The sequence below is a fragment of the Peromyscus leucopus genome, chromosome 7, assembly GCF_004664715.2.
Source record: "Peromyscus leucopus breed LL Stock chromosome 7, UCI_PerLeu_2.1, whole genome shotgun sequence".
NCBI classification, from domain to species: domain Eukaryota; kingdom Metazoa; phylum Chordata; class Mammalia; order Rodentia; family Cricetidae; genus Peromyscus; species Peromyscus leucopus.
In genome coordinates, this window is record NC_051069.1 from 69,390,673 (window position 1) to 69,413,366 (window position 22,694).

The window sequence follows — 22,694 nt, forward strand, 5'->3', positions numbered from 1 at the left end:
GGTGATGTTAGTTATGATCACTTTGTTATATATAGTAGTTTCTCTAGGGTTTCATCACTGTAAAATTTGGTAAAGTTCCCTGATAATGTTGAGGTAATGATTCTGTTTCTCCTCAATTTTTCACCATCTGATTTTATCATCCATTGTTGATTGTTGGGGGTACAGTTGAACTTCTCCGACAGCCTCATGTGGCTCAGCCACAAACTGGCTATGTCCAATTCTGGCTTTAAATTCCAAGCCCTTCTGCCTATACATCTGGAGTGCTGGTATTATAGAATTGTACTATCACCCATAGCTTCATTAGTGGGTCCTAATGAACCTGTTACTCATTCACACAACAGTTACTACTTGATTTTTGTCTAATGATAATTTTCTGTTTTCATTTATTTTGCATTTATTCTTCTGCAGGATAGATATACCCTTTGATATTTGTAAGTTCTTACTGGCAGTACATATACATTTTGGGACAATATTTGCTATTGAAATTCTAAGCTTTGTCAAGGGGAGAAGTGCTTTTAAGAGAGGCTTGTATCCCAGATAGACTCTTGGTTTCTGTAGTGCTGGACATCGAACCCAGGGCTTTGTGCATGCCAAGTAAGCACTCGATCAATTGAACTACTCCAGCCAAAGCTGTAACTGTTTTGAGAGTAAGAAAAATTGTAGTATTGAGATACTACCTTTTATCTTTAATTATATTACAGGTAATGGGGCCTTCCATTTTCAGCTACTTTTGTGTTAGGCAGGTAGATATATGCCTGGTTATAGGGTAAACTATAGTACTAGCATAATATTGCATATGATGCTACATGAAGATCACATTCAATTTTAGTATTTCCTTTGGAGATCACATGTCATTAGTTTCTAGCACAGTTCCTGGAATATTTTTGCCTTTAAAAGAAATCACGGTGGTACTGACAGGATGGCACAGTGGGTGAAAATGCTTGAGCATTTGTCTCTCAGAACCTGAATTTGATCCCTTGAACCCTCAAAGGTGGAAAGAGAGACTTGACTCCAAAACTACCATCTAACCTCCACATGTGCACCATTGTATGCACACACTTGCACTCAAACACATCACACATGTTACTACCACCATCATCAAAAGAATTTTAAAATTTAAATGAAATTTACGTTCCTTTTTTTTCCCTTTGGTTTTTTCAGACAGGGTTTCTCTGTAGCTTTTAGAGCCTGCCCTGGAATTCACTCTGTAGACCAGGCCGGCCTCAAAGTCACAGAGATCCACCTATCTCTGCCTCCTGAGTGTTGTGATTAAAGGTGTGTGCCATCACCATCTGGCAAAATTTAGGTTCTTTATATCAAGATGATTTTTTTTTTACATTTATTTATTTGGTTTGTTAGGTGTGCGCATGTGTGCGTGCGTGTAGAGTCCAAGTGCCACATCCCATTGTGGATTTCAGAAGACAACCCTCCTAGCATGTGTTTTCTCCTTCCACCTTGTGGGCTCAGGGGATTGAATTTAGCAGCACACACCTTTACTTCTAAGCTATTTTGCTTGCCTTCGGTCTTCTTTATCATTCTATTTGCTCCCTTTTTTGAGTTTAGGGTGTATTTAATAGTTTTAGTAAGTTATAGCCATAGTCTTTGCTAGCATTGATAAGCAGTTTTGTAATAAAAAGTTAAAGCTTATGAATTATTAAGTATAATTTTTTTAGGTTTTTGTCAAAACACATTTGTTGTTTGACAATATTTTAATTTTTCTAAGCATGTAGAATAGCATTTATATAATGATACATTAAAATCACCAATTTTCCTCTGGCTTTTCATTTTGTTCTTTAAGCTTCCTTTTCTTTTTGCAACTGTTTTTAGTGTTCCTCTAAAAGTTTACAACTGCTTGACATTATATGCTATCTTTTAATATGTACACATTTTAATTACATTTTCATGCAATTATACCTTAGGATTACAACAGTCAGCTGATAAATCACTCCTTAATTCACATGTACAGAAGAAAAGTATCCTCTCATATTCAGCCAGTCCATTTTATTATCTTAAAACTTAATCTCACCTTTCTATCCCTGTGCAGTGAGCCTCTATAGCTTTGGAGTATATGCCTGCAGATTCAGCAACTATGATCAATTGTATTAGAAAAAAGAAAACTGCATCTGTCAAAATTGATCTGTATTGAACATATACCCTGTAGCCTCAGGGCAAATGTGTCATTAGCATTGGTTACTCAGAAAGAAATTGATCAAAGATTAACAGATAAAATAACGTTCTACAAATAGCCATTTATGGGGAACAAATTCAAAATACTAAGACATGCCGGGCGATGGTGGCGCACGCCTTTAATCCCAGCACTCGGGAGGCAGAGCCAGGCGGATCTCTGTGAGTTCGAGGCCAGCCTGGGCTACCAAGTGAGCTCCAGGAAAGGCGCAAAGCTACACAGAGAAACCCTGTCTCGAAAAAAAAAAAAAAACCAAAAAAAAAAAAAAAAAAAAAAACTAAGACATGCTTAACAACATCATGTCATGCTAACTATAAATGTAATTTTGTTATTTCTGCCTTTTAATGGTTCAGAGATGTACTGAGAACAAGTACAAACACACCTGAGAGAGAGGTGTCTAAAATAGTTCTCAGGTTGCTATCAATATAGATAGTCTGCATTCTCAGATTAGCCATTCTAAACTGTAGATATCCTCTACAATAGCAATGACTTGTTACTTCACCCATTAGTTACAATATTTTTGTTCAAAATAAAAATAACGTGTCTTTTTATTACTTTTATAGATCATTGGAGGATTAATTATTCTTCTTCCAGTCATCTTCAGACTTTTAATTACCTGCAGCATGCCCATAGAGAAATTAACATACCAATTTAATAAACAAAAAAGGGAGGAGATTGCTGGTAGCCATGTCAGAAATATAGCAAGAGGCAAATGAAGTTCAGGTGTCAGCCCCGTAGAAGAAACACTCTCTGATGGGTGTGTCTTGTTTAAGCAAGGCTTACGAGAATGCAGACTCTAGAATGCCTTCTGTTTCTGTTGTGCTTTCCCAGGCTGCTGTCACAGTCTTTCCTCTGGTATATTGGATGTAGGGGATCCCCACTACCTGTGTGGTAGTGTGTTGATCTCATGAAAACATCCTGATCTTCTGGGCATCTATTTTGTGGATTGTCAACAGATGAGTCCTCCTTAAGCTGTATTCTCTAATGGACACAGTTTTGATGAATAAAAATAATACTAGGATATGTTTCATAACTAAGGCCTATTGTTCCATGAAGCCCATGAGACACTTAGGACCTGCTTTAGATCACAGCACAGATTTATGATTTAGGAAACCACTTGTGTCCGGAGCCAGGCAGGTTCAATTACCTTTAATCTTTTTGCTAAGATAGGAAGTCACAGATTTCTTGTACATCATTAGATGAAATAAAGCTTCAAAAGAGTTTAAATTAGACTAGATGCCTTGCTAATGGTTTTTTAGATAAGCATTCTCAGTCTTGTTCACAAGGATACATAACTGTGCTGTCTGGCTAGGTTGTAAATACAGAAAAGCTCAATTATTGCTAGCTGGCAAATTAGTCCTTGCACTCATTCCTGACCTCAGTTTGTGAAAATATATTCTGACTAGTCAAGGCTACAGAGAATAACTTGACTCTGTAGCCCCTAGTGAGGGCTTCAGGTACGTATTGCCTAAGAGGTTCTGTTAGAGTAGTTAATCGGTGGAAGGAAAGGGAACAGAAGAGTGTCGGGAGAGAACAACATGAGAGAATAAAGAAAAAGAACGGTTAAGAGTATGTGTGTGTTTTTTCCTTCCCTAAAAACTCTCAGATAGAAAAGTTACAGCCTTGCCAATGTCATGGGGTCCTTGCAAGCCCTGGGTGCAGCCTTGGGGCTGGTTTCCAGAGGTTGCAATAATACCCTTTTTTGTTTTATTTTTATTCACTAAAGAACACAGTAAAATACTCATTTTAAATATTATGCATATTGTTATATTTACTTGTATTTTAATTAAATATTACTGGTATTTAAGAAGTGTTGGGCAGAAAACTGATACATATTTGAGTGGAATGATATGCACAGATCTTGTGTTCAATTTATAAGATCTAATGAAAAATTTGTTTATTTTTATTGTAGATTTTTCTTTATGCCCATAATTGAGTTTAGTTAAAAAAAAAAAAAATCTTACGTAGGGCCTGGTGCCACAAGACTTTAACCCCAATACTTGGGAGGCAGAAGCAGGTAGATCTCTGTGAGGTCATAGTCAACCAGGGCTGCATGGTGAGACTCTGTCTCAATAAAACAAACAAATCTGAACCAGCATGTTTAAAGGGATTGAGGATTTTCTTGGAGGCACACTCTGTGTTTGTGAGGCACATTCAGCCTGTTCTGAGCTCAGTTTCTCTGCCTTGGTCTTTCAAGTACTCAGAACCCATATCCTGTTGAAGGCCATATTTTCAGACTATTGTACTTTAATTTTACAAGCAATTTCTTATATTCTGGACACCTGTGTTTATGTACTTTCTGATTTTAAAAAATGCCTATGTTCTTTTTTACTTAAGAGTAGAATAGTATAGCTCTTGGTGAACATTTGTTTAGAAATAGCAAAGTAAACTATCCCATATAAAGCCCACTAACATCTGGATGCTCTAGACTAGCATGTTTCTCTGTGTAACCTCAGGGTAAAACTTTGATAGTTTGGTGGGGTTTTTTGTTGTTTTTAAGTCTTTTATGTCCTTTGGCTGTAGGCTGAGTCTTCAGGTTCTAAGTTTACACGTGACTCATTATCTCTATTTTAAAGGGTAAGTCATTTTCAAAGATGAGTTAGAAACATCATTTCTTCCCCTAAATTCCCCTGCTACTGCCTCCCAAGTACTGGAATTAAAGACATGTACCACCACACCTCACTAATTTTACACTTAAATGCATCATATAGTTTTGTCTTTGTGCAGTTCATTAATCTGGTAAATACTTATTCAGTTTTTGTCTTTTGTAGTTTCTGGGTGTTAAAAAAAATATATGACTGCCACGCGATGGTGGCACATGCCTTTAATCCCAGTACTTGGGAGGCAGAGGCAGGCGGATCTCTGTGAGTTCGAGGCCAGCCTAGTCTACAGAGTGAGTTTCAGGACAGCCAGAGAAACCTCGTCTTGGGACTCCCCCCCCCCCAAATAAAAAATGTGTGTGTATGTGTATATATACTTACAAACACATATACATACATATACTCACATATATAGAGACTAAAACCTTATTTCTCACAGCCATATTGGCAGTAATAGATTAGTACAAACAAGTATTTTATTATTAAATGAGTGCTAATAGAAATATAAATTGGGTGCCATGGCAACTATGGATTAATTAAATGACTAGGGTAGGACAAAGGCAGCTAGCTTCTTAGCAAAGAAGGGTATGCCTTCATCAGATAAATTGAGTAGACTTTGCTTGTATGGAGAGGAACATATGGAAGAGAATAAAAAAAATATTCTGGATGAATGAAACTCTGTGAGATGAAATACAGAAACAAGACTGGCTTATTCATGAAGTTTTGAAGTCAGAAGAGAAAAGGAAGTTGGGTGTGGTGGTCTATGGCTGTGCTAGCATTTGGAACCCAGAAGCAGGAGGAAGCTCACAAGTTTAAAGCCAGCCTGGACTGCATAGTGAGTTCATACTAGGCAGTTTAACAAAGTTGGACCTCATCTCAAAAAAAGAAAGAATAAAAGAAGAAATATTAGAACTATTTAGCAAAGGCAGGAGTATACCAATAGAGCAGTTACACTGAAACATAATAGAGACAATTCTCTCATATTTCTTGGGGGAAAAATACATATCTAAACAGCTACTACCACGAAAAATTCCCGAGTAGCTTAATGGTTAGTTTAATTTTACTTTATACAAATCTTTGTACCAAATGTTTGAATTCCTGTGTTTTCTTATTAGTAATCTAAGAACAAAGCTAAGTTGGAGAGAAAGGGGCATATGTAGTTTAGTACGGTGTTTCTGTTGCCTTAAATGAAGTAGTCTGCAGTGTGGAAATCCTGCTGAGAAGGGAAAACCAGGTAAGAGTAACTTGGACATTATTATTGCCTTAGTCTTAAAGGTTTGTGGTTTTTGTTTGTTTGTTTGTTTGTTTGTTATAGTGAGTGTGTGTGTGTGTGTGTGTGTGTGTGTGTGTGCACTTGTGCATGTGCTGCTGTATGAATACGCAAGTCATTAGTGAACAACTTTCAGGAGTTCTTTTATCATGTGAGTTCTGAGAATCAAATTCATGTCATCAGTATTGGTGGCAAGCCCCTCTGCCCACTAGCCATCTGGTTATTCTTTATCATACATGTTTATGCACTATCCCATTTTAACTAAAAATTAATGTTGAAAATATGGACTCTGCTATAGCAAAGATCATGAGTAACTTATTAAACTTAAATTCAGTATTTTTCACCCCCTTGCTTCTTTTAGACCGTATAATGAAGAAACCGGAAGAGTCGGAATCATATGTAGAGCCTGAAATTAAGAGGAAAGTACAACAGAAACGGCACTGTAGTACTTACCAGCTGTCTCCACTGTCCCCTGTCTCAAAAAAGTGTTTGACCCATCTAGAGGTAAGTAGAGAAGTTACTTTTCTTACTAATCACATAGCATTCTTATTACTATTTTAAAATTTAATTTTATGACTATATATGTTTGTGAGAGTGTGGTCACATGCATGCCATGTCATAAGGTGGAAGTCTGTGAACAGCCTTTGGAAGTCAGTTCTTCCACTATGGATCCTCAGGATCAGACTCAGGTTATCAGGCTTGCAGGCTTTCCTTACTGAGCCATTTCACTAGCTTGTTCACATTGTCTTTATTGCTTATTACATTCTAGGTGACTTTGCATCATAGGACCCAAAGGAACCTAGAGAAGTTATTTAAGTAAATGTTTCTGGCTTAAATAGTCCATTCTACTTGTCCAAAATATAGAATTATTTTCTGTAAATATTTTTATCAGTGCATCCCTGAAACATAATCTGGCCTATTATACTCAGCTAAAAACTAAAGAGACAAAACATTTTTTTAAAAAAAATTGTTTTTATTTGGTTGGTTTTTGTTTTGGGAGACAGGGTCTTATTCATTACCAGCTAACCCAAAACTCACCTTGTAGCCCAGGTTAGCCTCCAGTTCATTACCGTCTTCTAGCTTTCAAATTGTTGATTACAGGCATGAGGCATCATATGTAGCTATAAAATTTATATAACCTAGGGCGGGAGAGATGTCTCAGTTAGAAAAACACTTGCCAAACAAGTCTGAGGACCTGAGTTCAAATCCTCAGAACCAGTGTAAAACCAAGTGTGATAATCCATGTATGTAATACCAGTGCTCCTAGGGCAAGATGGGGAGCAGAGACAGGAGAATCCAGTGGCAAAACAAGGCACTGTCTCAGATAAAGGACTGAAACCCAAGCTTGTCCTCTATCCTGTTTGCATTCATTCTTCTCTCTCCTTCCCTTACTCCTCCTCATCTCTCCCTTTTCACATCTCCCCTCTTTTCCTTCTCCCTCTCATAATTTCATCTTTCTCCCCCAACTCCTCCCTCCCTCTCTCCTTCCCTCCCTCCCTGCATCTCTCCCTCCTCCTTCCTTTCTTTCCCTCATAAATACTATATTACACACACACAAAAATTTTTTTTTAATTAAAAAATACTACTTTGGGTCTGCTCAGTGTTTAAGAACACATACTGCTCTTACAGAGGACCTGAGATCGGTTCCAAGCACCCAACTTAGGCAGCTCACAAGCACCTGCAGCTCCAGGTCCAAGGCATCTGATGTTTTCTTCTGGGCTCTATGGGAACCAATGCTCATACATGCACATACTGCCCCAACATAGAAATAATTTGAAATAATTTAAAAATAAAATAGACCTCATGTTAAATACTGATTTTAAACTTACTGTCTGGTCTACAAAACCCAGTCTTTTTGGTTTCTTTCTGGGAACCTAGGACATTGGCCAGCTGGGCAGATACCATGTCACTGACTTATATTTTCATTCAGATTTCATGTAAACAGTGCTTAGGCTTCATTCCAGTGTCATATGTTGCATTTATTTACCACAACTCTTCCATCTGTTCTTTTGCCTGTATGTATGTCTGTGTGAGCTGTCATCTGGGTGCTGAGAATTGAACCAGGTTCCTCTGTAAGAACAATCAGTGCTCTTAACCACTGAGCTATCTCTCCAGCCCCAACTTTGGTGTTTTCTAAGGTGCTTAGGTCATTACTTCATGGCTCATACTGCATTTATCTGTTGTTTCATCACAATTATATATTTTCAATGTTTATCTGAGAAATAATGTGTATCTTCTCATTGTGCAGCGTATTGGGAGCCACATGGTGTTGATTTTCACCTTAGTTAAGATGTTTTCTTACACATTTCTAAACCTGTCCTCTCCCTTCCCTTTTACATGGGATCAAATCCTGAGTATTGGATGATAGACCTATGTTGACACACACATACACCAAAAGAGATGGTCAGATATCCTTCTTTATCACACTCTACCTCTTCCTTTGAGACAAAATCTTTCTCAGGAACCCGGGATTGGCATTTTCGTGCCTAGGTTGGAAACCAGCAAGCCCTAGTGGGAATACCCAGTTCTTAAATGGGTCCTGAGATGTGAATTTCTGGCCTGATAATAGAGTAGCAAGTGCTAGCTATTCTGCCCATATTTAGTTGTGTATCATGAGCACATGGATTCTTATTTTACTTGGGTTATAGTCTTTAACTTTAACATGTTTTGAAGCTCAGATGATTCCTACTATTGTGTGTGGACCATCCCTTCAACCTGGTCCCTTTCTTTTAAGGGCTTCTTTATTTGGTATAACAAGGTAATCTATACTTATTCATTTTTTTTTCAATCTCAGCCCAAGAGTCATACTTCTCTTCAGGAAGTCACTGTTTCTGTTCATTGACATTGAGCTTCTACTTGTATTCCTTACCATTACACAGGGCTAGGAAATACACACGTATGTGTAGTAAAGCCCTTTAGTTTATTTCGGTGTTTATCTTTTGCCCTTTGTAGGACTATAATTCATTTTGGCCATAGAATTTTGATTACCATCATCCCTACTGTATTTTTATGTATTTGCTCAGTTTTCCCTTATTTACCAGTCTCCCGGCTTGCCACCCTAAAGTTGGCTCAGACCATACTGGTGTCTCCTAAAAGGAGGAAGCGGGAGGGGAGAAGCTCCTTCTCATCACAGCATCCTTCTTCCCTGGGCTGGCTGCCGGCTCAGAGCCTCAGAACTGCTTCATGCCTAAAGACCTTCTTTGACTCTACTTCTGTGCCAGTTGATCCTATTTCCCTTAGAGAGAGGACAGATTGTAGATAGTCTCTTTGTAACCTTTAATTTTCAAACAATATTAGTGGTTTATCTTTCTTTTTAAGACTGTAAGACTCTGCACTGCTTTTAAGAAAACAGGAGCGAGGGTGGTGGTGGTGGTATACACACACACAGCACTCAGGAGGCAGAGGCAGGCAGAGCTCTGTGAGTTTGAGGTCAGTGTGGTCTACAAAGTGAGTTCCAGGACAGCTAGGACACAGAAACCTTGTCTCTAAAAACCAAAAAAAAAAAAAGGTGGTGATATATTGTGTACCCTAATAAACTTGCTTGAGGATCAAAGGACAGAGCCAGCCATAGAGGTCAGGCAGTGGTGGCACACATCTTTAATCTCAGCACTTGAGTTCTCATGCCTTTGCTTGGGAAGCACACATGCCTTTAATCCCAGGAAGTAATATGGCAGGGCAGAGAAAGGTTTATAAGGCCTGAGGAAAGAGGAACTCTCTCTCTTTAGGCTGAGGATTTCATAGAGGTAAGAACTAGTGACTGTTCTGCTTCTCTGATCTTTTGCTTTCACCCTAACATCTGGCTCTGGGTTTTTTATTAAAAGACCATTTAAGATTACATACAACAACAACAACAAAGACCATTTAAGATTACAACAACAAAAGAAAGAAAGAAAGAAAGAAAGAAAGAAAGAAAGAAAGAAAGAAAGAAAGAAAGAAAGAAAGAAAGAAAGAAAAGAAACCAGGATTGTTGACTTTAATATAATTGAACATCTTTTGGATACATAATAAGAATGACATTTTTTTTTTTGAGACAGGCTTGTTTTAGTTAAGTAAGGTTTTTCATGTATAGAATCTTAGACATAGAATGCAATATTAAATTTGTAGTATTTTCTTGTTGGAGTTTTGAGGATCAATCTTTATGCTGAAAGAACCTATCAAACTACTCCCCTAACCCTGTAATTTGAAGTTATTTAACTTTGTGAGTTTTTTTTTCAATGACCAAATGGAACAAAATTAGGTTTTAATCAATTTTTCATAAAAATTATAATTATGGAAGTTTTTACTTTACATGAATAATGAAAAAATTTAAGCTGTACAAGACTATAATCCCGCCATTCATCAGGGCGAGAGAGGCAGGAAGGTTGCTCCAAGTATAAGATCAGCTTGATCTACATAGTGACTTCCAAGGCAGCTGGTGATTCATGGTGAAACCTTTTCTCAGAAAATCAAAAATAATGAAGTGAAGGAAGGGAGGGTTACATATACCTTAGGAGAACTAAATAGTATTTCATTTTGAGATTCATTTTTATTAGTTTCTTTTGGGCTTGGGTGTCAGGAGCTGCACTAGGGCTGAGCTTTATTCCCAGCTGCATTTGCAGGTGGGGCATGCGTATGTGCTGCATGTCTGTCTGTCTCACTGTGTGGCCCAGGCTATCCTTCACTTCCACTCTTCTTCCTCAGCCTTGCAAGTGCTATACTTATAGGTGTATGTCACAATCTTTGCTTGGAATTATTTTTATTTCCTTTTTAATATTTATTTTTAGTTTTGCATATATGTCTGTGTGTATGTGCTTGTGAGTACAGGTGCCCTCAGAAGCCAGAGATGTCAGATCCCCATGAAGCTCTACTTTATAGACTCTTTTGATCTATATGGGAACTATAGCTAGAGTTTTCCTGCCTGGCCCACAGTCAGGACAAATCTTTGTCACCCGCCAGTCCCACAGCCTCTCACACCCGACCAAGTAAACACAGAGACTTTTTTTTTTTTTTTGGTTTTTCAAGACAGGGTTTCTCTGTGTAGCTTTGCGCCTTTCCTGGAGCTCACTTGGTAGCCCAGGCTGGCCTCGAACTCACAGAGATCCGCCTGGCTCTGCCTCCCAAGTGCTGGGATTAAAGGCGTGCGCCACCAACGCCCGGCAACACAGAGACTTATATTGCTTATGAATTGTATGGCCGTGCCAGGCTTCTTGCTAACTGTTCTTATAGCTTAAATTAATCCATTTCTATAAATATATACCTTGCCACGTAGCTCATGGCTTACCAGTGTCTTCACATGCTGTTTGTCATGGTGGTGGCTAGCAGTCTCTCCTACCGCCTTCCTGTTCTCTCAATTCTCCTCTCTGTTAGTCCCACCTATACTTCCTGCCTGGCCACTGGCCAATCAGTGTTTTATTTATTGACCAATCAGAGCAACAGATTTGACAGACAGACCATCCCACAGCAATAAACTGAGCTCAGATCCTCTATAAAAGCAGCATGTGATCTTAACCACTGAACCATGGCTTGAAATTCTTAACCTCTAGTTTTTATCATTAAAACTTTAGTGTCTCATTTGATTCATTAATTGCATTTTGTTTCTGATTGCTGCAATTAATTTTATGATGTGTGTATGTCTTAGGTGATGAAAGGTGGAGTTGTACTTACTGTTTTAGTATCATTTTTCTAGAAAGATTACTTAGAATTGCTGTTTTTCCATGTACTTTTCTTTTAAATATGTTTTATTTATCTTTATTATAGACAGTAAAGTTGAAATCAAGCACTTGGGTTGTTTCTTTTTTGTTTGTTGGCTGGCTTGTTTGTGGTACTGAGAAATCAACCCTAGCTCTGTTATATGCAAAGCAAAGTCTCTACCTTTCCTAGTTTTTTCCATTTTGATTCTTAAGGATAAAAATGAGATTGTGATAGCTAACTGCTGGACAGGATGGCCTTGAAATTTTTTCTAGCATTCTGTTGCTGACCCCCAAATCATATGACTGATTCAGGATCTTAGGAAGGCCTTAGGAGTGATGATGGAAAAACGAAGACTTCATTTGGAGGCTTTTGATGCTAACTTAAAAAACTTAAAATACCAAAGTGTTTTCTCTCTTTCTCTCTCTCTCTTTTTTTTTTTTTTTTTGGGAACATAAGGTATCTGAACAGCGTGAACGTTGCCCAAAATGTGGAAAAGAAAAAGAAAATCAGACCAAATGCCAAAGTTGTGGTATTGTTTTTCATAATGATTTGCAAAGAAATTGCAGACAAGCTGTAACTTTGAATGAACCAACTGGACCATTATTAAGAACGTCAATTCATCATAGTTCTGGAGGACAGAAGTCACAAACAACAGGATTAACAGCTAAGAAGTTTTATGGTAACAGTGTGGAAAAGATTCCAGTTGATATTTTGGTGACTTGTGATGCTAGTAGACATAACTACATACAGACTAATGGAAAAGTCATTTTACCTGGGGGGAAAATACCTAAAATCACAAACCTGAAAGACCGAAAGACAAGCCTGTCAGATCTAAATGATCCAAGTAAGTATCCTCTTCTTATTTCCTCTCTCCCTTCCTGAGACGCAGAAACCCAGGGGGTCACTCCAGTGGGCTCCACTGATGCCCTGGCCTTCACTCCTGAAGTGTACCACCATGTGCACCACCATGCCTAGATTAACTGTATTCTTCAGTGACAATCCAACATTTTAATTGTGTGGTTTTTAATGTGAGCATATTTGAGAAGCAGTTTCCAGAGGTATCTATCTTCTTGTGGCAGATAATGCAGCATTTGGGGAGCATGTGATTTAAACATGTCCATGTAGTTGTGAAATAATAACTGACTTTGTTCCCATTCCCCTCATGTTAAGTAGTCAATAAGAAAACAGTAACTTGGCCCCAGTCTTTGCTCATGCTAATTATTGCTTATTTTGACTTAGTCTTTATCTCTTGTCTAGACTTTTTGTATGTGTGCTTGCTGTGTAGGCTAGCCTGGCTGGCCAGTGAGCTCCAGGGGTTAGCCTGTCTCTTTCTTTCCAATGCTGGGGCCAGAAATTACCATGCCCAGCCTTCTTACGTGGGTTTCTGGAGATCGAACTTGGGTACTGGATGATTGCAAGGGTTTGCCAACTGAACTGTATCCCAACCCCTTTGTTACTGATTTGAGGAAATAAAATAACATATAAATAACAAATAATCATAGTTCAGTATGATATTTGACACATAGCAAGGACTCAGTAGAAATAAGTTTTCTTACTACAAGGCAAGATAGTTCATGGATATTTTTAAGCCAAGTTAAAGAAGGTGCACACACCTTCTTTAAAAGTTTATAGGTACCAATTACTGTAATAGGATTTTACATATCTTTGTAACATATAGATACCATTGTTGTCTCTGATTTCATAGAGGAGAGAAATTGAATCAAATAACCAGCTTTGAAAATAATAATAAGCCAGTATTTGTTATGAAACTAGATAACAAAATCAAAGAGATAATGGATATTACTGGAGTGATGGTCCTCTGAGGCATGTATATTACTCATTAAGTATTAACTGAACATGTGTGTGTGGGGTGCTAAAACGAAAAACGCCCATGTAAGTTCATACATCATGCCTTCTTTAAAATCCAACCTCCTTTATTAAAGTTACTTACCAGGAGTAAGTAATTCACAGGCAGCTGTATCATCAGAATGTCTTTAGCCAACTTTTTTTTACTCTTACACAGGACCACTTTAAATATCCTGTGTGAAGCGTAGTTTTTGGTTCTGGAATATAGCAGTGAGCAAGACATTGTCTCTGTTCTTAGAGTTAGTTGCAAGTCAACTTTTACAACAAAGAGTGATACGGCATTGAAATCAATGAGTACCTGACTATCTCTGTGCTTGCATTAGTTTAGGTTGTCCATCAACAGTGATATTCAAGCTAGTGCTTTATGACAAACTATGAAGAGTGTTGAGGTAGACTAGTCAACAGAAATTCTTGCTAGTGTTTCAGGAGTGGATGATGGGGATTTTATTCAGTACAGTGCAATTAACTTATGGATTATGATACAGGCATAGATCTGATAAGGTATAGAGTAACGAGTACAAGACCTAAGCAAATTGTCGTTATAAATGTCTTATTCATGTTTATAAAGCAAGATTTATTGAGCATTAGATATTAGTACAATTTTTATAATTTTAAGTGCTTCCCATTGTAAGGCAAAAATATTTGGTCACATATTTAAAATGTGTTATTTTGAATATAATTTGGATATTTTCAAACCATGAACTTTCTTTAATTCTGAAATAGATCTCTGGATAATTCTTGTGAGTTACTGGAGTAGCTGTGTGGGTTAGTGGTCATTATATCATGCTTTATTTTTTTCCTTGGCAATACTGGAGATTTGAATCCAGAGCCTTGTGCATGCTAGACAAGTGTTCTGCCGCTAAGCTATATCCACAACACGGGTGGTGGTGATTATAGAAGCTAAAGCTAAAGAGTTGATTTCATATTTATCCAGTATTTTTATAAAGATTATAAATCATGTGCTTTTTTTTAAGACTTTTATGAGATACAATGGATTATGTCTTCCCTCGTGTGCCTATGCGAGAGAGAGAGAGAGAGAGAGAGAGAGAGAGAGAGAGAGAGAGAGAGAGAGAGAGAGAGAGAGAGATCAGCTCTTGCTTTCAAACTTTACATGGATTCCAGTGATCAAACTCAGGCCACTGGGCTTGTGCAGCAAGCAATTTTACATGCTGAGCCATTTCATTGGCTCCTCCTTCATTTGCTTTTACTGGTCTGTGGAGAAGTTTAAGACAAATTTGGTATATTTCCCAGTTAAGTTTTTTACAGACAGAAATGAAATATACGGGTGGTAGTGATGCATGCCTTTAATCCCAGCACTTGGGAGGAAGAGGCAGGCGGATCTCTGTGAGTTCAAGGCCAGCCTGGTCTACAGAGCGAGATCCAGGAAAGGCACAAAGCTACACAGAGAAATACTGTCTTGAAAACAACAACAACCAAAAAAAAAAGATTAAAAAAATGAAGAAATGAAATATAAATGTAAAAATTTTGAATGTCAACTTTGGATTTTCTTTCTGATTGTAGTCATTTTGTCCAGTGATGACGACGATGACGACAGGACTCACAGAAGAGAGAGCATATCCCCACAGCCTGCTGACTCGGCATGCTCTTCCCCGGCACCATCTACTGGAAAAGTAGAAGCTGCATTAAATGCAAATATTTGCAGAGCAGAGCAGGAATCCAGAAGCAATCCAGCAGAATCGGAGTTAAATACAGTTGTCGTATCAAGAAAAGCGAGAATGAAGGACCAGGTACATTCAGATTGAGGTCTTCCCTTTGGGGTGTAACCTGGCTTTCAGGAGTAATTTGTTAATGACAGCAAGAGAAGGTGGCCTATTCACTAATCTGTCCTCAAATACTGTTAAAAAATTCTTTTAGAAGACCATTAAACTATATACAAAAATAAATTACAATTTAATCAAAGGCTTAAGTTACAAATCCAACAAGGAAAAAAAAGCCAGTATAAGGTGGTAGTGGCACATGCCTTTAACTCCAGCACTCAGGAGGCAATGACAGACACATCTCTGAGTTCGAGGCCAACCTGGTCTACAGAGTATGTTCCAGGACAGCCTGGGCTGTAACACAGCAAAACCCTGTCTCGGGGGGGAAAAACCCAGTATTATTCTTAACAAAATGTCAGTATAGATTCCTTTTTCATGATTTCTGTGACCAGAAATGTTTTAAATTTCAGTTTTTTAAAATTTGGAATATTTGCACATATTATAACTAGATACTTGGAACTAGGACTTAAATCTAAAAGGAAATTATTTATATTTGTCACATACAGTGTATGGTTAACCTTGAGGTAAGTTTTGCACAGTATTTTTAGTTCATTACGTTTTCTTTCATTTTTTTTTTAATTTCTTATTTTTATTTATGTGTATATGTGTGAGTATATGCACATGAGTGTAGGTACCAGCAGAGGCCACAGGCTATATCCTTTGGAGCTGGAATTGCAAGCAGTTGTGAGCCACCTGATGTTGGTGCTGAGAACTGAACTCAGGTCATCTGGAAGAGCAGTATGTGGCCTTAACCACAGAGCCATCTTTCCAGTACTTCACTTGCATTTTTTACTGCAGCCCATCACTTTAGTTCAGGTGTGCAGTGTTGGCGCTCAGAAAGTTTCAGGGTTTGGAGTCGTTCAGACTTTAGCGATGATGTGTGTGTGTATGTGCATGTGGGTATGCATATGTGTGTTTCTAAGAAAACCTAGTAGGCTAGTAGTTATTTTAATTTCAGTCTATGTCACCATAGTATAGTTATATCTTAACCATATTATAATTTGCTTAAAAATTTCAAAATATTGAGATAAAAAGATAGTGATGTAAATAAAAAGATTCATAGAGATATTTATAATGCAAATGATATACAATATTGAAATAGACCAAATGTTATTAAAAGTGAGAGAGAGACTAGGGCTGGCGAGATGGCTCTACAAATAAAGGTGCTTGCTGACAAGACTGATAATATTATTTCAATTCCCAGGACCTCCACGATGGAAGAATAAAACCAACTCCTACAAACTCTGACTTCCATGTGCATACTATAGCACTGCCTCTCCCCATCAATATATAAATGTTTACAAAAAGTAAATAACCAAAACCGGGTATAAAAACCAAAAGAATAAGGACCAGATGTACCCAACCTCTTGACAGTGTAAGGTGATAGTCACTGTAAGGTAGTGATGGTCACTATAAGGTGATGGTGATGGTCTTTGAGATAAACTACAGAGTTCATGCTGGAGACTTGAACAGTTAAATTATTATTGTTTGTTTAAATCTCAGTGTTTTAAATAAGTTTACAATTGTGTTCATAGCTGGTGTTGGCTACATGTGGCCATCAGAACATAAGTTGGACATGCTGTCAGATAGAAACCACCACATAAAAAGTATAAATTAGTAAGGAAGAACTGCTTGGGGAAAATGAAATTTAATTATTTACTAAGTAGACTTTTAAAGTTAGTACAAAGTAGTATGTGTTCCTGATAAGAATTCAAGGGAATAGGAGGGTACTTTCTGTTTTAGCAATAGAAAGGAAAGCTATGTAAAAAGAGAAAAAAGAAAAAATACCTTAAAATTTTAAATATTTATCATTTGACCCCATAGAATTCTTCTCAAAGGAATTCTTCCCTCTTTCCCAAGGTGTGAAGTATTTATACAACAAGATTGTTTGCTGAGCATGGTGCCTCATGCCTGCAATCCCAGCACTTGGTAAGCTGAGGCAGAAGGATCATTTCACGTTTGATTGAGACTATTCTGGGGTAGAGTGAGTTTTATGCCAACCTGGGCTACAAAGTGAGACCCTGTCTCTAAAAACAAATCAAAACAAAATTGAAGCCAAAACAAAACATTAGTAATGAGAAAAATCACTGTCCATTAATACAGGTATGGCTGAAGAATCCTGGCTTAATAATAGGCTGCAACCAATTGAAGATAGAATTAGAGCTAAATCAATATATAGTACTCTTTAGAGGGGATAACAAGATATAGGAATATATGAATTTATAAAGTGAGCATGTTTTACAAAATAAACATTTTTTTAAAGCAGAAGTTTAAGCAGAGTAACAGATTTACTAAGAAAACTGGAACCTTAAGAAATGAGAAACAATACAAGCAATTCAAAGATTACTTTAAAAAATGGATTGGTATTTTTACATAATCTTAGTGCCTTTCTAAACAACAATACAAGCAAAAATAAACAGCAGAGGTATAGGTACATTTTAAGAAAGAAATTCAGATCAGTGTATGAAACATGATCAAGATTTGATAGGTTAGTGTAAGTGAGGAAAAATTGCATCAATTGATACTGTCAGTTGTTGATTATATATTTGTAATTCATATATATATATGTATATATACATATATATACATATATACATATATATGTATATATACATATATATACATATACATATATACATATACATATATATATACATATACATGTGTGTATATATATATATATATATATATATATATATATATATATATATATATATATAGTTTCTTAAAGTCAAGAAGGACTAACGAGAGGAGACAGCTGTTACTAACATGCCTGCCACACAGCCTGAAGACCTGAGTTCGATACTTAGCACTCATGTAGAAAGTCAAGTGCGGATCATAATCTAACGCTGGAGAAGCAGGCACAGGTACATCCTTGGATTTACTAGCCAGTCAGCCTTACTCAGTCCAAGAGCCCCTATGGCCTAGTGAGACTGTGGCCACTGGCACATACTGACATATGGGTGCACATGTGTGTGCATGTGAGCTTTGAAATATGAATAAAGAAAATGAATAAAGTTCAGGAAAGGTGGTAATCAGTTAGTGAGTATGAAATAAATTGCTCCTTGCTAGCTATATTGATTGCCAGAAGGTTTTCTAACTGTGGTAGTGCTCCAGTGGTGTTTGGAAAGATGAGATGTTAGGGCTGAAAATTGGTATAACTTCACTAGAGAGTAGTTGAGCAAAAATTGCACATAGGAATAACTGCACTCTTCTTCAGAAATGCTTACTGGAGATAGTTTGCTGTAGGACACACTGGAAGTACATGCAACATACAAGAGTTCTGCTAAGTGAGCTGGACTTTCATGTGATCGGATTATCCAGGTTTTTGATGAGACACTGACCAGAAGGCTTTTATTTCTCATTTCAAAATGAGATGCTCTGTGGCAGGGTGTGGATCTTTCAGACTCCCATCTTTCTAGGATTCTATTGGGAACAGCATTTATTATCTGTCATTGGTGAACAGAATAGCTCTCATTTGAAAAATGACTGTAAAGCTTAAAAACCAAACCAAGCCAAAACAAACATGTCCAAGACCTTTTAAAAAGGTCTCTGATGTGTTCCTATTAATAATTTAGGAAGTCATAATAACCAGTTTCTTAGCCTGAAAAATCAGTGTATAAAGCCGTATCTCTATGGTTGTGTGTGTTTTCTTAGAGGATTTGGGAGGTGGCAGGTGTTTGACAGTCTCACTTTCCAGCCCTGTCTAACCTTAAACTCTTTGGAGCTTGGGCTGGCCTCAAGTTCTCAGATGTACTTCTACCTCAGCCTCCTAAGTGTTGAGGCCACACAAGGTTCTTCAGTTAAGGTAATTATCTCTAGTTTCATCCATGGTGTTGCAAATGACAGGATGTTTGTGCTTTTATATGTCTGAGAAGTATTTTGGTATGTTGGTGTGCCATAGTTTTATTTTTACTTCCTTCATCAGTTGTGCACATAAGGTGTTTCTCTCATCTATTGTGAATAGTGCTGTAATGGACGTGGCGGTGTAGATGTCTCTTTGACAGACTGGTTTCATGCACTTTGTATTAGTATTGATAGTTCTCTTGTTCGTCATGTTTCCATAATGGCCGTACTAATTTACAGTGTGCCTTTTTGTGTGCGTCCTTGCCATCTTTCTCATGCTGTCTGGAGATGCTTTGCTGTGGTATTGATTTGCATTTCCTTTGTGATTAATGATGCTGATCATGTTTTTCTTATGCCTGTTAGCTATTTATGTACCTTGTTTTGTGAACTATCTATTTAAATCTATTATGTCTGTCTGTCTGTCTGTCTGCCTGCCTGCCTGTCTTCATTTATTTATTTATTCATGAGATAGGATCTCATTTAGCCCAGGCTGGCCTTGAACTTCCTATGTAGCTAAGGATAACTTTGAGTTTCTGTTCTTCCTGCCTCCATCTCCCCAGTGCTGGAATTATAGGCATGAACTTCAGTGCAAGCTTGCCCAATTTCTAATTCATTTGTTTCTCTCTTCATTGTTGAGTCCCTTATGTAGTCTAGATAGTAACCCTTTTTGGCTATATAGTTAGCAATTTTGTTCTCATATCCGGCTTTCTTTTAGTTTTTTGTTATTTTGTTTTTTCATTGTCTTGTATGAAAAGATCTTTGCGTTTCCATCATTTGGAAATATCTCCCCTATATTTGTTTGTACATATTTCATAGTTTTTAGATTGTATATTAAATCTTTAATCCATTTAGAGTTTTTTTTAATATAGTCAAGAGATAGGAGTCTTTTTCATTATTAATTTAAAAATATATTTTAATTTTTCTATGTGTATGGGAGTTTTGCCTGCATGTGTATATGCGCATCACTGGCTGCCTGATTCCCACAGAGGCTGGAACTGGAGTTATGGATGGTTGTGAGCCATCATGTAGGTGCTAGGAATTGAACTTAAATCTTCTGTAAGAACTGCAAGTGTTCCTAACCTATGAGCCATCTCTCCAGCCCTGTTTCATTCCTGTGCCTGTTGATACCTCATTTTCCCTGCATCATTTATGGGAAAAGACTGTCTTTCCTCTAGTGTATATTCCTAGCACTTCTGTCAAAAATATGTTACCTGTAACTGGGCACTTGGGATGTTGAGACAAGAGGATCCTGAGTATTAGGGCATCAAAGTCGACACAAAGATCCAGTCTCAAAAAACCAAAATGGCTGAAATGATAAAGATCAGACAAGAGTTTACTTCCCAGCACCTACAGTAATCAAAACCCTCTCTGAAGCTTTCCCTTCCTCCCCTCCAATAGTGTGCATACGTATGCATACTCGTTGGTTAAAATGAAGAACCACACACACAAAATGATTTGCCTGTAGAATAATGAATTTAATTTACTTCCAGGTTTCTTATTCTGTTCCATTGGTTGGTTCTCTTGGTTGGCCTGTTGGTCTGTGTTTATTTCACTACCATGCTATTTTTATTACTATGGCTTGGGAGTATATTTTGAAGTCAGATGACAGCTTTGTTCTTCCTCAAGAAGACTGTAGTATTCAGGGTTTTCTCTCTCTCTCTTTTCTTTGTGATTGCATAGTTGCATATAAAGTGTTAAGATTTGCTTTAGGTTTTTGTTTTTGTCTTTTTTTCCCCCAGTACTTCAAAAAGTGGTATTGGTACTTAGAGATTGCATTAACTCTATAGCTCTCTTTTGGTTGATGTGTGTATTCTAACAATACTAATTCTTCTCCATGAACCTGAGATGCCTCTTCCTCTGTTTGTGTGTCTTCAGTTTCTTCATCATAGATATGATTAACTTCTTTGCCTAATTTTATGCCTAGGTGTTTTATTTTCTTATAGTTGTTGATTTTTTTTTTTACTTTTTATTTCAGATAATTGACTGTAGGTAAATGGCAGCACTGTTGATTTTATTGATTTATTTCATATCCTGCAACTCTGAATTTGCTTACACTGATAGCTTGGGGTGGTATTTGGGGGACTTTGTATACTTCCTGCTTTAAGTGTGTACAGTTCTGTGGCAGGTGCTAGAATTATCTCAGAATGATAATGGCTGTCCTATATAGGATACATGACTTTTGTTGTTTGGTTGGTTTGGATTTTTTTTTTCCCTATTCAGATCATGTTTTATTCTTTGTGGGGGTTTTTTTTTCATGTTTTATTCTTTGATAGTAATAATAGTTATTGCAGGTTACAGAAAAATTTAGAGTCTGAAGTGCTCCAAAGAGCAAATCTTTGTTAGGTGGGTTTGGATTTGAGACTTTGAGATTATGGATGTTCAGCTAATAAACCTATGCAAAAATATTCGAAAGTCTGAAACACTTCTGATATTATACATTCAGATAAGGTATATGTAATTGTTATAAACACAATTAATTTCAATTGAAATTATAAACATAAAATGTTCATATTGTGATTTGTTTGCATTTGTGAATATAAATTATTGAGGTGTTTTTAAACATTTATTTATTTAACATGTGTGGGGGTGCACATGCCACAATACAAAGGCGGGGGTTAGAGGTCAACTAGCAGAGTTGCTTCTTTCCTTCATCCATGTAGGTTGTGCCGGTTTGAACTCAGGTCTCCGGACTTGACAGTAGGTGCCCTTACCTACTGAGCCGTACCAGTGGTTCCAGGTCAAGTAACTGGTCTGCATGAATATATAAAATACCCTTTTAAATATTAATATTCTCTTACTTGCTTTCTAAAGAAACAGTGCTTTTAAGTTTTACCGCCATTACTCATCACTGGCATCCACCCAGGCAGCTTTTCTGTGCATCAGTTACCTCTGACCTGCTCTGGGGCCATTACTCTTTTGAATAGAGGCATTCTTAGACCTCAGTGCTTTTCATTTTAGGAAACTGAAGCTTAAGGAAGTTACTGATTTTTGCAAAACCATTAGTTATATTTTGGTTGTGATTTGAACATATCCAGTGTGATTTGTGAGTTTAATTCCTGACCACTGTGCTTGAATTTCAACTACAACTTGTGAATTTACTTTATATTATAGCCATAATTTCTACTTCCTCTCACACTGAGGAAGGACAGTCATTCCATGTAGTCAGTGCATGTGTGTTTGGTTTGCAGCCTTCTTACAGCACCTTAGTATGTGAAATTTTCTTTTTCTTTTCAGCTGGGCAATCCCATCAGCACACCTCTAAAGCGTCGTAAAATAAACACTCACGGAACTTTAATTCACACTCTGTCACTGCCCCACTGCCAAAACTTTGAGAGTGTCATTTTAAACTGCCGGAGTATACGAGTTGGAACACAATTCCGACTGTTGGTAGAGCCTGTAATTGTAAGTACTTCTTAAACTGTTACTGTACTAATAACAGGATTCAGATGCCTCTGACAAGGTTAATCAATAGTATTTAA

At 37.3% G+C, this 22,694-nt stretch overlaps 1 protein-coding gene across 4 annotated transcripts in view; it reads left to right on the forward strand.

The window, feature by feature from the left end:
• Senp6 (SUMO specific peptidase 6) overlaps positions 1-22,694 on the forward strand; it is a 95,619-nt gene that overhangs the window by 40,246 nt on the left and 32,679 nt on the right. For all 4 annotated transcript variants that reach the window (XM_028879845.2, XM_028879846.2, XM_028879847.2 and 1 more), the window contains 4 exons: positions 6,417-6,559; positions 12,182-12,569; positions 15,113-15,339; positions 22,450-22,617. In XM_028879845.2, coding sequence (XP_028735678.1) covers positions 6,417-6,559; positions 12,182-12,569; positions 15,113-15,339; positions 22,450-22,617 — 926 coding nt within the window. The remainder of the gene's footprint in view (positions 1-6,416; positions 6,560-12,181; positions 12,570-15,112; positions 15,340-22,449; positions 22,618-22,694) is intronic.